This window comes from Falco naumanni, chromosome 2, assembly GCF_017639655.2.
Source record: "Falco naumanni isolate bFalNau1 chromosome 2, bFalNau1.pat, whole genome shotgun sequence".
Lineage (NCBI taxonomy): Eukaryota > Metazoa > Chordata > Aves > Falconiformes > Falconidae > Falco > Falco naumanni.
In genome coordinates, this window is record NC_054055.1 from 27,412,581 (window position 1) to 27,425,823 (window position 13,243).

The 13,243-nt window shown below is 36.5% G+C and overlaps 1 protein-coding gene across 1 annotated transcript in view; it reads right to left on the reverse strand.

The window, feature by feature from the left end:
* The window catches only part of DEUP1 (deuterosome assembly protein 1), a 44,614-nt gene that overhangs the window by 3,610 nt on the left and 27,761 nt on the right, over positions 1–13,243 (reverse strand). The window contains exons 11-13 of the mRNA XM_040583422.1: positions 12,911–12,997; positions 9,595–9,794; positions 2,936–3,236 (exon numbers count right to left, since the gene is read on the reverse strand). Of these exons, the coding sequence (XP_040439356.1) occupies positions 2,936–3,236; positions 9,595–9,794; positions 12,911–12,997 (588 nt within the window). The remainder of the gene's footprint in view (positions 1–2,935; positions 3,237–9,594; positions 9,795–12,910; positions 12,998–13,243) is intronic.

Below are 13,243 nucleotides of genomic sequence, written 5' to 3' on the forward strand. Positions count from 1 at the left end.
TGACACAAGAAGACTTTTAGAGGGCCTAAGTATCTAATAAGCTAGGTAGTAGTAATACCTAAAAATGAGAGGTATGGACTACAGCATGCCTCAGGATACGACCAAGACTGTCAAAATCCTTCCTAATAATGTCCAGCGGCAGAATTTCCACAATTTTCCATTGCAATCTATTTATTAATCAGTTTCCTATCCTTAATATTAGAAAGTTGCCTAATGCCTGATTTAAATTTTCCTTGCTACAGCTTAAGTCTTTCTTGTCTTTCCAAGCCTTGAAAGCAAGAACAGACAACATCTGTCCATCATCTGAAGAGAAACATGAGAAGGTATTTGTGACTAGAAGTTAAAGGTCCAGATCAGAAAGCACAATATACCTAACTGCTTCTTCTGAAATGGAGAAATTGTGTAGAAATGGAGAATTCTGAAACTGCAAATAATCTTATTGGCTATTTTACTTAGTTATTTGTTTATTTTCTGAAACTGGACATTGGACTATTCTATGGAATAGTCTTCCCAGAGACTGGGAATGGATTAGACAGCCATCTTCTGAAATTGTTCATCTCAGAAAGAGAGCACAGCCCAAAGTACTGTTCAGAGAAAAAGTACTTCCCTGTATCTGGAAAGCCTCAAAACAAGAATTTTTGGGCTTATGGGAATTCCCAGTGAATTCCAGCTGAGCTTCCTAGTTTACTCTAAGGCAAGACTGACTTTCACTACACATGTAACATCTAAGTAAGAACATGAAAGGACAGAGGTTCCAGTGGAGACATTTACTAAAGTTGTCTGAAGATTCTCTACAGGGAGGAGAGATGTCTTTGTCCAAAACCCTAAAGAATGTTTTCTCTCTTCCCTAAATACCAACAGAATAATATTGATATCAGGACACCACCTCCAAATCTGATGTTTTCAATTAGTGCTACAAATATTCTTCAGGAAAATGGTGCCTTGTAACATCTTCGGAAGTTCTGAAAATACTGGACATTTCACTTAGGTGAAACGTCAGTCCTGAAAACTCTGTCAAAGAACTCTGGTTTACAACATACTTTATGTTTTTTCTCCTCTTTCTCCTTGATGCAATGGCTTTCCATTTGAAGACAGAACTCTAGAGTAACAGACTGTTGAATCACCTCTGCACTAAAACTGTGGTTTCCAATGTCAATCCAAGTGATGATTTAATTTTGGTGATCTTCTGAACTCGTGCCTGGTTCAATGCCACTGTTTTGGACTTAGACTCTGTACAAAAAAATATCCCTTGCTTAATAGTTTCATTATGTACTTTGCCCACACACCAGCTGGAAAGTGTTTTCCTCACAATCTAGTCAACTGTTTTGGCATCGACCCTGTCCTAAGTGCCAGCTGGGAAATGGTTTCCCTGCAGCTTGCAAAACTGCCTTAGAATGGACATTTTCCCTGGGCTGGCTGGAAACAGAAGCTTTGTGGTCTGGTGTCTCTATCTGACACTTCTGATAGAAAAAAGGATGAGAATTGGTGTTTATCAGATTCTCCTGAAAAAAACTCTAAACAATTCTTTTCACAATTAGCAGTTCAAAAAGGAAAACTCTCAAGCCATGAGAAACCAAAAGCCATTTACTTAAAATTCCTGTGAAGCGTAAGAGTTTTAAAAAAGGAATTGAGGTCAAACACCCAGGACTATGTGGTTTTCACTGTTCTTGAACTACTGGGACACAGTTCCTGGGACCTTGGTCAGTGAAGGGCTGCACTGCAATTCCTGTTTCCCAGGCAGGCTATTACTGTGGTGCTCCATATCTACAGTGAGATTCTGGAATATGGAGACAACCTTCCAGGAGCCACATCTCTGATAGGAAAGGATGTGTGTCCATTTCTGAAGTGGACAGCAGAACCAGGATACAACAACCACAAACTGTTGGAAGATGATTGTTGGTATCATGATGCCTCTTTGCTCCTACTTAAGGTGATGAGTAGCAAGAAAATCGCCTGTTGGTTCCCCCAGTAAATGCTGAAGTCTTCCCTCTTCCCTCTTTCCTTTTTACAGGCTCAGCTACACATCCACAGTTCAGGATCCCCTGGGTACAAAGTTGCATGTATCTTATCACAGCTGGACACAGAGATGGCTACAGTCCATTCCTTACTAATCTGTTAGTTCCATTATTCAATGATGATGTGGTTGCATGGTTTGGAAGAAGGTCTGGAAAATAAATGCTAAGTTTTTAAGTGGGAAAAAATAGTGGCCTGTAGTGGAGGCCTAAGGATGAATAGAAGATACTAAGAAAAATGATAAAGCTCCAATTTAAAGAGACATATAAAATCAAAGAATTACAGACAGTTTTTCCTAAGAAGTTGCCTTAGGCAAGTGGGATTTATCCCACTTGTCATGGAGGTTGGTAATCTCCAGCCTACAAAGACTGAAAGAAAGAATGCTATGCTATTACTATTTCATTTCAAGAAAAATAAGAATTACAGCAGTTGTAATTTCTGTTCCTTTTCAAATACAGTAGCTAACACATAGAAAATAGTTGCTGCAATTCCTCTAATTTGTTCTATCAATCAAATGCCATAGAAACTTGATTTGTCTAACAGCACTTAAGGCAGTAAGTTTGCAGGCATTATGGAAATATATTTAAAGCACAGTGCCCTTACAGAAGGCAATATGAAGCAGAGTGACCCAGTTTAGAAGGCAATGAGCTAAAATGTAGAAATTTCTCTCACAGTCACATAATGGCAGGTAATTATCACCATTGTTATTAGAACAGAGATATGGCCCAGGAGGGGATGTTCATTCTCCACAAAAACTGCATTTATGTTAGGATAAGGTATTTCCATTTTTGCTGGGCTGGCACTGTATAAAAACACTGATAATAACAACCGGAGCAATCTAATTTTTGGCTCCTCAAAGGCTGCATTTGGTCCACAGATGGATTTTTGAGAATATATGTGTTATAGGAAAATAGTTACTTACTGATAATTTGATTTCTTCTGCACTGTAAACAGGGCTTAGTAAACTGCCTGTTCTGTCCTCTTCAGGAAATGGCTCACCAAAGCCTGAAGGATGCCCCAGTGGTGGCAATAGAGATTTATAAACTATTTTATTTTCACAACCTCTGTGGAGTGCATAAGAAGATGAAGTGCTATCACTTTTTGAACAAGTGATATTGCCTTGGCCATACAAAGCGGGACTACGGTTTCTGTGGTATCCACTGGCTATGAACATAGCAGTCTGTTGATGTTCCATTTCCCATGCATCTTTCTTTTGGAAAGTTCTAAAAGAGAGGAAAAAAAATCAAAGTATGAAAAGCAGTTAAAACTATAAGCTATCACAGCAAAGCCAAGAGGGTTTTTTTTTTATTTGCTAATGCATTTTTTATTACCTAGCTGTTCAAAGTGCTTCACACAAGCTATAGGCATAAGATTAAGGATTACCAAGTTGCAGCACTTTATCAGCTTTCCACCTATGTTACTGTAAATGTCTGAGTGTTCATTCCCTGCCTGCCTCAGCTGTGACCTAAATCACACTAACCCTTTCACTGGAGTTTAAGTTGAGTAACATTGCCATATAATTGTGGCAGGACAGGAGCTAAAACACAAACTCACTTCAGGTATTTGAAGATACCAATAATCTTTAAGTATTTGTAACCCATCACCCTTTGCCGAAGTTTATCATCCCTTCAGCTTTTCAGTAGACGAAGCTATGTAAGCACTCTTCACCTGTGTCTTGATAACTTAGCTTATAGTACAATAGGAGCTCAACTGAATTTAACCACACAAACAGAGGAAATGAAATATGAAAGTGTACGTTAGATGGGAAACAAAAGTTGTTATTAGTGGCTGGATAATTAATTTTCATGTAATACCACCCTAAAAACAACATTCAAATAGCTGGAATTTAAAATAAACAGTTAAATAAGTTAAATACAAAAATAGTGCAGGAATCTTTGATCCTGCATTTTTACTGCAATACTAATTTTGCCACTGATTTAATGATAATATATTGGAGATTAATATGAGAAGTAAAGCAATTTGTAAAATAAACTTTTTAAAAACAATTGTACAAGAACAGGCTTTTGTAACAGTAAGTGAAATCTTCAAACTTACAGAAGAATTTGAAAGTATTTTATTATTATGTTCCATAGCTCTTGTATCCCACTTAACAGTGATCAGAATGGATGTGAAAGCATATATTTGTATCCATTTGTAGTTCTGTAAAGCAAAAACTATTCTGGTTAACAGCAACTTAAAAAGAAAGCTGTTTTCTTCCCATTCAAAATATCTTCTTTTCCTGACAGTTAACTGAACAATTCTGAAGCCATGTTTATAAAAGCAGAGAATTTTGTGGCTAGCTTGTCCAGATGTCTGCTGAATTGGACTAATTTTCAATTGCATCTTCACTTGTATTATATACCAAAACATGCAAAAAAAAAAAAATTCAGGTTTTATTACATTTATGTTATGATATTTCTGACTGAGGTAAAAATGTCAATAGTACTGAGGTCTGTGCTTATGATAAAATTGAAATTTTAGTCTTGGGAGGTAACTACTATATTTAAATATGGTAGCTGTTTGAAAAGATCCTATCATTGCAAATATCCTAAAACACTTTACTAATTTGAAATGCAGCTATAAAAGCTTTTAAAGATCAAATTATCTGCCACTAAAATGTAATTATTATAAATATTTAAGCTGCTGAGATCAAAGGAAAAGAACTTTTTTTTTGCCAAGCACAGGGAAAGGGCAGTGTTTTCTGCAAAAAGATTACATTGTCATTTTCTAATCTTAATTTAAATACTTGGTGTTGGTAGAGGCTGGCTGTGCAGTCTTAACGGAATCTGCTTGCACATAACCCCTTGTGCTCTGGTTCTGGCTGGGATACAGTTAATTTTCTTCATAGTACCTGGTATGGGGCTCTGTTCTGGATTTGTGCTGGGAACAGTGTTGATAATTCAGGGATGTTTTAGTTGCTGTTGAGTAGTGCTTATACAGAGTCAAGGCCTTTTCTGCTCCTCACTCCATCCCACCAGTGAGTAGGCTGGGGGTGCACAAGATGTTGGTAGGGGAAACAGCTGGGACAGCAGACCCCACTGACCAAAGGGATATCCTGAAACATATGGCATCATGCTCAGCATATAAATTAGAGGGAAAGCTGGCCAGGGGCTGCTGCTTGTGAATTGTCTGGACATCAGTTAACAAGCAGTGAGCAACTGCGTTGTGTATCACTTGTTTTGTATATTCTGATTCTTTTATCATTATGATGATGATGATGATTTTCACTTCCTGTTCTGTCCTATTAACTGTCTTTATCTCAACCCATGAATTTTACAGGGTTTTTTGCCTATTCTATCCCTCATCCCACTGCAGGGCAGGGAGTGAACAGCTATGTGGTGTTTAGCTGCCTGCTGGGTTCAACCACGACGGCCCTGAAACATGAAACTGAGTAGTCCATAAATGGACTGTGCAGAACAACTCAGAGAACTAATGAAGAACATATTTTTCTCAGATTATAAAAGAAGTAGTGATTAAGATACTCCGAATGCTACAGGAAAGCAAATTGTAAGCACAGTGCTATAATATTATTAAGTATATATTCTAACATAAAACTCTCTGAGAATATTCACCAAACATTTCCAGCACCTAAAATGTTTACCATTTACCTTTATGGGGGCAGAGTTTTCTCCTTTCTTTCATGCTTCTCTTTAAATAAATAGACTCTACTCTTTGGCACAAGATAAAACTTCCCCTCGCCACCCCCCCTCCACCCCCCATAAAGTCCATTCCATCTATCGTTTGGATGAAGGATATTGTGAAAAAAACTGCCACAACTGCAGATAGGTGGCATGAATAATAAAATCACAATATTTTTTTCATCTTCTGTTCTGACCTTTTTGGAAGTAATTTCCTCTGTAAACCCACAGTAAAGTCTATGTGATCTGTGCTCTCTTTTCCCCCAGAACTGCTTCTCTGTGTATTTAATAACAGTTATTACTGTTGTGTTATAGCTTACTTCACTAAGACCAGAATTTTCAGACTTGGGTGCCTACAGTTATGGTAGCTTTTAGATAGCAAACCCAGATGCCCCCCTCCAAAAAAGGACCAATTTCTTAAAGGAACTCCACTTCCTGCTGTCATTCACAGGATTGCTGGGGCTGTTTGCTATCTTGGAAAAACATGACACTTACATTTAGGTGCTTTGATATGAATGCTATGCCTTCACTTCAGACAGATTTCACAGTTGGGGTTTAAATTTCTGCCAGTTCAGTGCAAAATAATATCTAAGAACCGAGTTCTACTTTGAATACAAATGTAAGTTAAGCAAATATCTGCAAATTTGTAAAAAAATGTCCATTTGTTAGCACTGGCAATGCAAATACACTATAACAGCAGCTGAATAACTTATGCTTTCAGTGGTTTTACTGTCATAGAGTATTTAACATATACACATACCTCACAAAAATAGTATCACTGTTGACATGGAGACATGTGGAACAAGAAGTGAAAGAACAATGTCCTCGCAAAGGGAATTTATACAGACAGGATTGATTTTTTCAGACTCTTATGTAAAATCAACCTGGTCCCTATGCGATCAATGACTTCAGTGGTGCAAAACAAATTCCTAACACAGCTTGTGCTGGTTGACATACCTCGTCTTGAGAAAGAAACCAACAGATTTTTAATGACCAGAATGTCTTCAGAATTCGTGTTGTTGCTTTTACCTTGCAAGTGTAACTGCTAGCTTGATTTTAAAAATGGTTTAAAAGTATTTTCCTGAAGAGATTGTTTTCACTGTTTCCAGTTTATCTATTGCAATAACTGATACGGTGGTGAGTATGGCTATGACTGTGTGACCTCCAAAGTGTAGCAAAAACCTCTTTAAGACAGATATTTCACTGTCAACACAGGTCCTTTGAGCAAACCCCAGCTACTTCAGCAGGTGTTTATTCCTAGCCTTTACCCCTCGCTTTTGCCACATGGTAAAAGTGCACTTCAGCTTGACCAGTCACCTATTTTGTGTATATTTTTATGGTAAGTTAATAGCCTTTCTTTTGGGAAATCACACGCATGTTTTAATTTTGGATGAAACAGGCTAAAGATACCACTTTCATCAGAGAAAGCCCTCTTCACTGATGAAAAAAATTAAGTCAACTGTATGCGTCCACGGTCTAAATAAAGGAATGAAATCTTGAGGGTGAGGAAAGCTTATGTAAATGGCAATTAGTAGTAAGTCAATTATCATATACGAGAACAGCAATCAATTAAAGTGGTTATAAGTAGGATGGGGTCACAGTCCTTCTTAGCAAAAAGACGCTGCTCCCACATATCTTAGGTTTGTAATATTTAGAAATTCCCTGTATACTGAAAGAAAGAAGAAATCATACCTCTTTCTAAATTGCCAATATAATTTCCTGCAATTTCCTGTATTTTCTCTAGAGGTCTCCTATCTACCTAATGGCAGTGCCCATGCTTAGGATTCTAGTACTGATTGTATGACGTGACTGAAAAATATTATAGAATATACTTGGTTAAAGAGGTTTTTTTACTTTGTGCAAACTTTTCTAGGTTTTTGAATACAAATGGGAAAAACAAATAGTACAGCTTCTGAAAATTACTATTTTAAACACACACACATACCCCCATGCACAAACACTGTTTTCTAATTTTTTACTATGTAAAATAAGTCTTTGTGCCCTTTCTCCAGTGCCATAATTACCATGGAAACAGAACTGCAAATTAAAACAGAAGTAACATGGTTTATGCTCACAATAAAATAAAACATACCCCAGAGTTTAACTCAACCAGCATCAATTGCCTGGTTTATCTGCATACATTTGGTGGTTGAATATTTAATTTCAGTTTTCTGAGAAATTCTTGAGGTAGTTCCCTGTTTGGGAACAGAGAAATGATAGTGTAAAGAGGGCCCACTCTTGAAAAGACTGGCTGGCTGGTGTGTATCTACAGTACACGTGGAATTTGCATGTCTTTTGAAATCTGTGTATGCATTTATTTAGCTGAATAGCTTTTCATTTAGGAAATCAAATGCATGTTTTAGATCCTGAAAACCAAGCTCAATATGACTGTTTAATCAGATTAATTAGAATAATAAATTAAATTGTGTTCAGTAGTGTGGTTGAGATATCTGTTGTGAGAAAGCTTAGCTCTCGCAGGTTTCTTTCTCCCAGTTTTGGTTTAATTTTGGTCTTCAATTGCTATGAAATCAAACTCCTGCAAATTACCTGCATAGTTCTATTGTCTCATAGACTTAAAATCTCATCAATGAAATTTCAAAGTTCCTCATGTACAGCAAGTGTAATTCCTGAGAAAATGGGAAACAAATCTTACTTTTTCTCATTTAAGAAGAGTGGAAGCATAAGCAAAAATTGTGCTGACCAATTTTTGGTGAAATTATGAGACCTACAGGTGCAGAATAGTCTGTATCTTGGTCTGTAAATATTTGTTTCAGCAAGATCTTCAACATAATTTGAAACTTAGTAGAACAGCCATATCTGCCACTTGCATTTACATATGTGTGTATTATGTTATGCATATATATGTACATACATGTTTTATATATATATATATATTTTATTTTTTTTTACATAGACATGAATACTACCTTCAACACTAAACATCATATTTACAAGGAAATTTTAGGCAGGAATGTAGCTACATGTAACAGGATATTTTTCTATTTTGTGGAAAGAAAATTACTTTAAATTTTGCCAAAGACTAAATGTATGAGTTTGAAATCTTAACCTGTACAATTCTGGCTCCCATTATTTAAACTTTGCTTCACTGTTTTACATCAGTGCTGTCATGTAAGATCTTTATTATAAATGATCAAAACATTTAGCTTCTATTAATTTTTATTCTCTTCTGCTGTGAAATATTGTTTAGCAGGGAGTTTAATTTTCTTTTTATGCCTGCAATGCCATGATTATAACATGTTTGAAGGTAATTCAGTGCTTCACTGTATACAGGGAAATAAGCAGGAAGTCATCACTATGTTTTCTATGAGTCTGAGTATTCTTAAGTCTCATTATTTTTCCCTAACAAGGACTTCATTACAGTAATGATTTATTCAGGGCATCTGAAATTATGTTTCTTTTAAAAATCAGGTCACCCAAGAACACCAAAACTAGACAAAGCATTAAAATACATTTAATGAAACTTCCAACAAATTAAACTGGCAGGACACAAAGCTTATCAGCAGGGGTTGTAGTTCAAACTGCTTATTAAGGTAACCTCCTGTGGAGCAGTTTACCTCTCATGTTGTTTTTTATATTCTTTCCTTGTCTTGTTTTTATTTGGCAGTAAAAATACATTCTGTCCTGTTTTGCAAAACCTGGAACTAAGAATAACTTAAACAGCACATAAAAAGTTTTTAAAGTTGTTTCATGTGACAAATACTAAAATAATGATACAACATTTCTGGGACTTCATTCATTGCCAGATTCAATTAGCCACTCAGAAAAATGTAGGAAATTCTTACAAATATACTTAAGTCTGATATTTATGTTGGTGGGAGTTCTGAATGAATTGAAACAGAAAAAACCTGAATAGTTTGGCCCAGTTAGATGCTTCCAAAAAACTTACAGGAAGTTTCATATATGTGTACATTCTAAATATTACCTTTCTTCCTTTTCTTGCATCTTTGAATTGGTTTGGTAGCTGTGCTCTGTTTCTCCAATTGTATCCATGTGACCCAGTATTGATGTTTCTGTGTCATTTTGTAGTTTAACAATACTATTTTGTGATCTTACATTCTCATGTTCCAGTTTGTGAATGGAAGCTGTGAAATTTCCATGTTCTTTGTTAGATAAATCTATACTCTGTGAGAGGAGATAAACCCATCATAAATAGTTATTTTTTCCACAATAAATGGATGTTAGGATTTTTAACAAGCAAACACAAAACAATGTTCTATGCTAAAGAAAGGCCTAGCTACCCTATATAATCATGCAGCACTTAGAGCAAACCAAGAGAATTGCCTCCAGAAAAAAACCACTGTGGATAAATGGGAGAGAAGGGATAACAGCCTGTATAACACAATAAAACAAATTAAAATTTCTCAACTAACATGCATTCAAAATATTATTGTTGTAAATTCATCTCTTGCTTTGTAAAACTCATGACATAAAAGCAACCATAACAGCTATAGCTACAGACTGTATTGCTCCCTCCAGTAACAATTCCACCAAAAATAACAAGAAAAATCATAGAAGTTCATTACTATACTGGATACAGGGTATGTCTACAGGCACAATTTAATATCTGTGTCAAGATACAGTCACCTTCTGTTTCAGAAGCAGTAAAGTAAAGCCACATTAGCACAGGGCTCTCCATCTGTGTTACTAAACCCTGCTTCTCAGTTGGGTTAGCCCACATAGTACACAAGTCAAAATGCTGAAAGCGCAAGCAAGTCATGCACTGCAACCAGGGGCTAAAGAGGTCCATCCACTATGATATCAAAAGGGGAAGGTGGAGATTACCTCTGGAAATAGACTAGCCAGGATATTCCATTCCTTTTTTGTCCTATCACTTTTTCCATGAAGACTATGCTGCACACCTGAGCTAGCTAACTTGGAACTACCCCTCTGCAGAATACTGCATTGCATTGTGTAAATTTATTTGCAATAACAGTATGCAGTCATCAACAGAAAATTCTCAAAAGATTTATCAGATTACACACAGAAGACTAAAACCCCATACATTTTTATTAAGTTGTGCTTTCCTATATTTCTAGATTTACCTTATTGTTTTGGAACCGTACTGGGTCTGGCTGAGCCCCACAGCATCCCTCATAGTGCTGTGCTTGTACCGGTAGCTAGAAAGGGGTGATAACACGCCAGTGCTCTGGCCACTGCCCAGCACTGCTCACAGCACCAAGGCTGTCTCTCCAGCCTTCCCCCCTCACCAGTAGGCTGGGGGTGGGCAAGACCTTGGGAGGGGACATAGCCAGGCCAGCTCACCCGAAGTGACCAAAGGGATATTCCGTACCATATGACACCTGCTCAGATATAAAAGCTAAGAGAAAGGGGGGGTGGGGGGTGGGGGAGGGGCATTTGTTATTTACAATGTTTTTCTTCTGGAACAGCCACTATGTGTACTGAAGCCCTGCTTCCCTGGAAGTGGCCAAGTATCGCCTGCTGATGGGAAGTAGAGAATAACATCTTTTGTTTTCCTTCACTTCTGTGTGCATGACTTTTGCTATTGCTTCATTAAACTGCCTTTATCTTGACCCACAAGGGTTTTTTCCATCGTATTTTCTCCCTCCCTGTTTTGCTGAGGAGGGGAGTGATAGAGCGGCTTGGTGGGCACCTGGAATCCAGCCAAGGTCAACTCACCACAGGAACCCAGTAACTCATCATTATTAATCATTTGGTTCTCAGTATACTGCTAGCACAACTGGGCTCCTGCACCTGAAAGCTTGTCTATTGCTTGCACTGACTGGTCTGATGTCACCTCTTCCTGTAAACTTTGCCTTCCTTAGCTAGTTTTAGGGGACATTTATGAGCCAAGCTGGCATGGAAGTGCCAGAAAGTATAAGAAAATTTAGTATTTTGTGCAAGGATGGGAGGAGGAGGCTCAGCTATGTCTCCCAAGTGGAAATGAGTGGCAGAACACAGGAAGAAGGACAGTGCTAAGTCACCTTACCACTAATAGCTCTAGAATGAGCAGTACAGTTATAATGGCATGAACCCTAAAACTGAGCTGGCACAGCTACATTGTTTTTGAAATCTAAACAAGTAACCCTGCCTGATGATCCATTACACCACACTGACTTAGGCTGGTATTAGTTTGAGGGATCTGTGCTCTGCTGTACTGTACAAACACATCTGTAAAAAGCTCTCTGGTCCCTTCAATCTCAATATAAAATGTCTGACAATCTGTTAACATTTAGATCCTCACAATAATTAGTAAAGTAGGAAAGAATTATTAAGTCCACAAACACCTTGGTATATGTAGTGACGTTGGTATAAATAGTAACTGGATTTTACAGTTAAAATTCAACAAACACATGATATGTACAAGGATTCTTGTCAGACAGCTCTGCTCTTCTCAGTCTTCATGAACAATATCACTGTAGAGAAGAGCTACACATGCATACACACATCCATCTGTTTCCACAATAATGTATCATATGTACACATATATATACACACACATAATAGTGTATATGTATATCTAGGTAATACATCACTGATAGACATATATGCTATTTTAAGGGTGTGGAAAAATGTGACATTTTTTCATGCATTTCTCAGTCTACAGTAAGACAATTAACTGGCTACAAATCCCCCAGAGATGTATTTACAAGCAACATTCCAGTGTTTTTTCTAGTGGTAGACACAGTAACTGCAGATATTCTGTAAGCAAGGAATGTTTTGAAGCTTCTCGTGGAAGTCAACATATATAATATTTATTATATCTGTATAAACTATAGATCTACATGATAGTATGGCACATTTTTTATGAATTAAACTTTAAAAATCCCTTGTTTGGAGAAAAATAAATACTAAACTCTGAAAATAAGATGGGTGGGGCCAAAATAAATATTTTTTTACACTTCTGTTTAAATATCGTATGAACAAAGAGGTGAAATAGTAAAAAGAGGACATATTATTGTATCTTTAAGAATGAAGACGATTTAAAAAGAAATATTTTCTAAAATAAGTGACATCACTTACAAAAAATAGGCTCCCAAAACCGGTTTAGAGTCTGGACAGTTACTGAAAAATTTAGCTTACTTCTAGTTTACTATGATTAAAGTCAGAATTATTCCCAGCTGTACCCATCTTCAGGCTGTGTGGTTTTGGTTATGTCACGCACCTTATTTTATTTATTTTACGCAAGCCAGAAATCTCTAAATCTGCCATGATCTCAATCTACATTGAAAATACATATGAATAACTAATCTGCATATTGTACAGATTAAAAAAATTACCATGCAACTTTTACACTCCTGGTTTTCTACCATCGCTTTCAAATGTGTGTTTTCAGATTTGATAACTTTGTATCGGAAATCCAATAACTAGGAAAAGATTAAATTCTTAGTTAAATACAAGAATGTTACTGTTAGCTTGAATTAACAGTGAGTATGTATAGGTAATTTTATATGTATATATAATATATGTATAAAATTTTAATTTTATAAAATATACATTAAAAATTCTGAAACTAACTATAATACTTTTTTTTCAAAAACAGCAATACTAAAGCAGAAAGAAGTCTTAAACAATCTATACAAGATATAGAACTGCAATGCCTCTGATTTTAT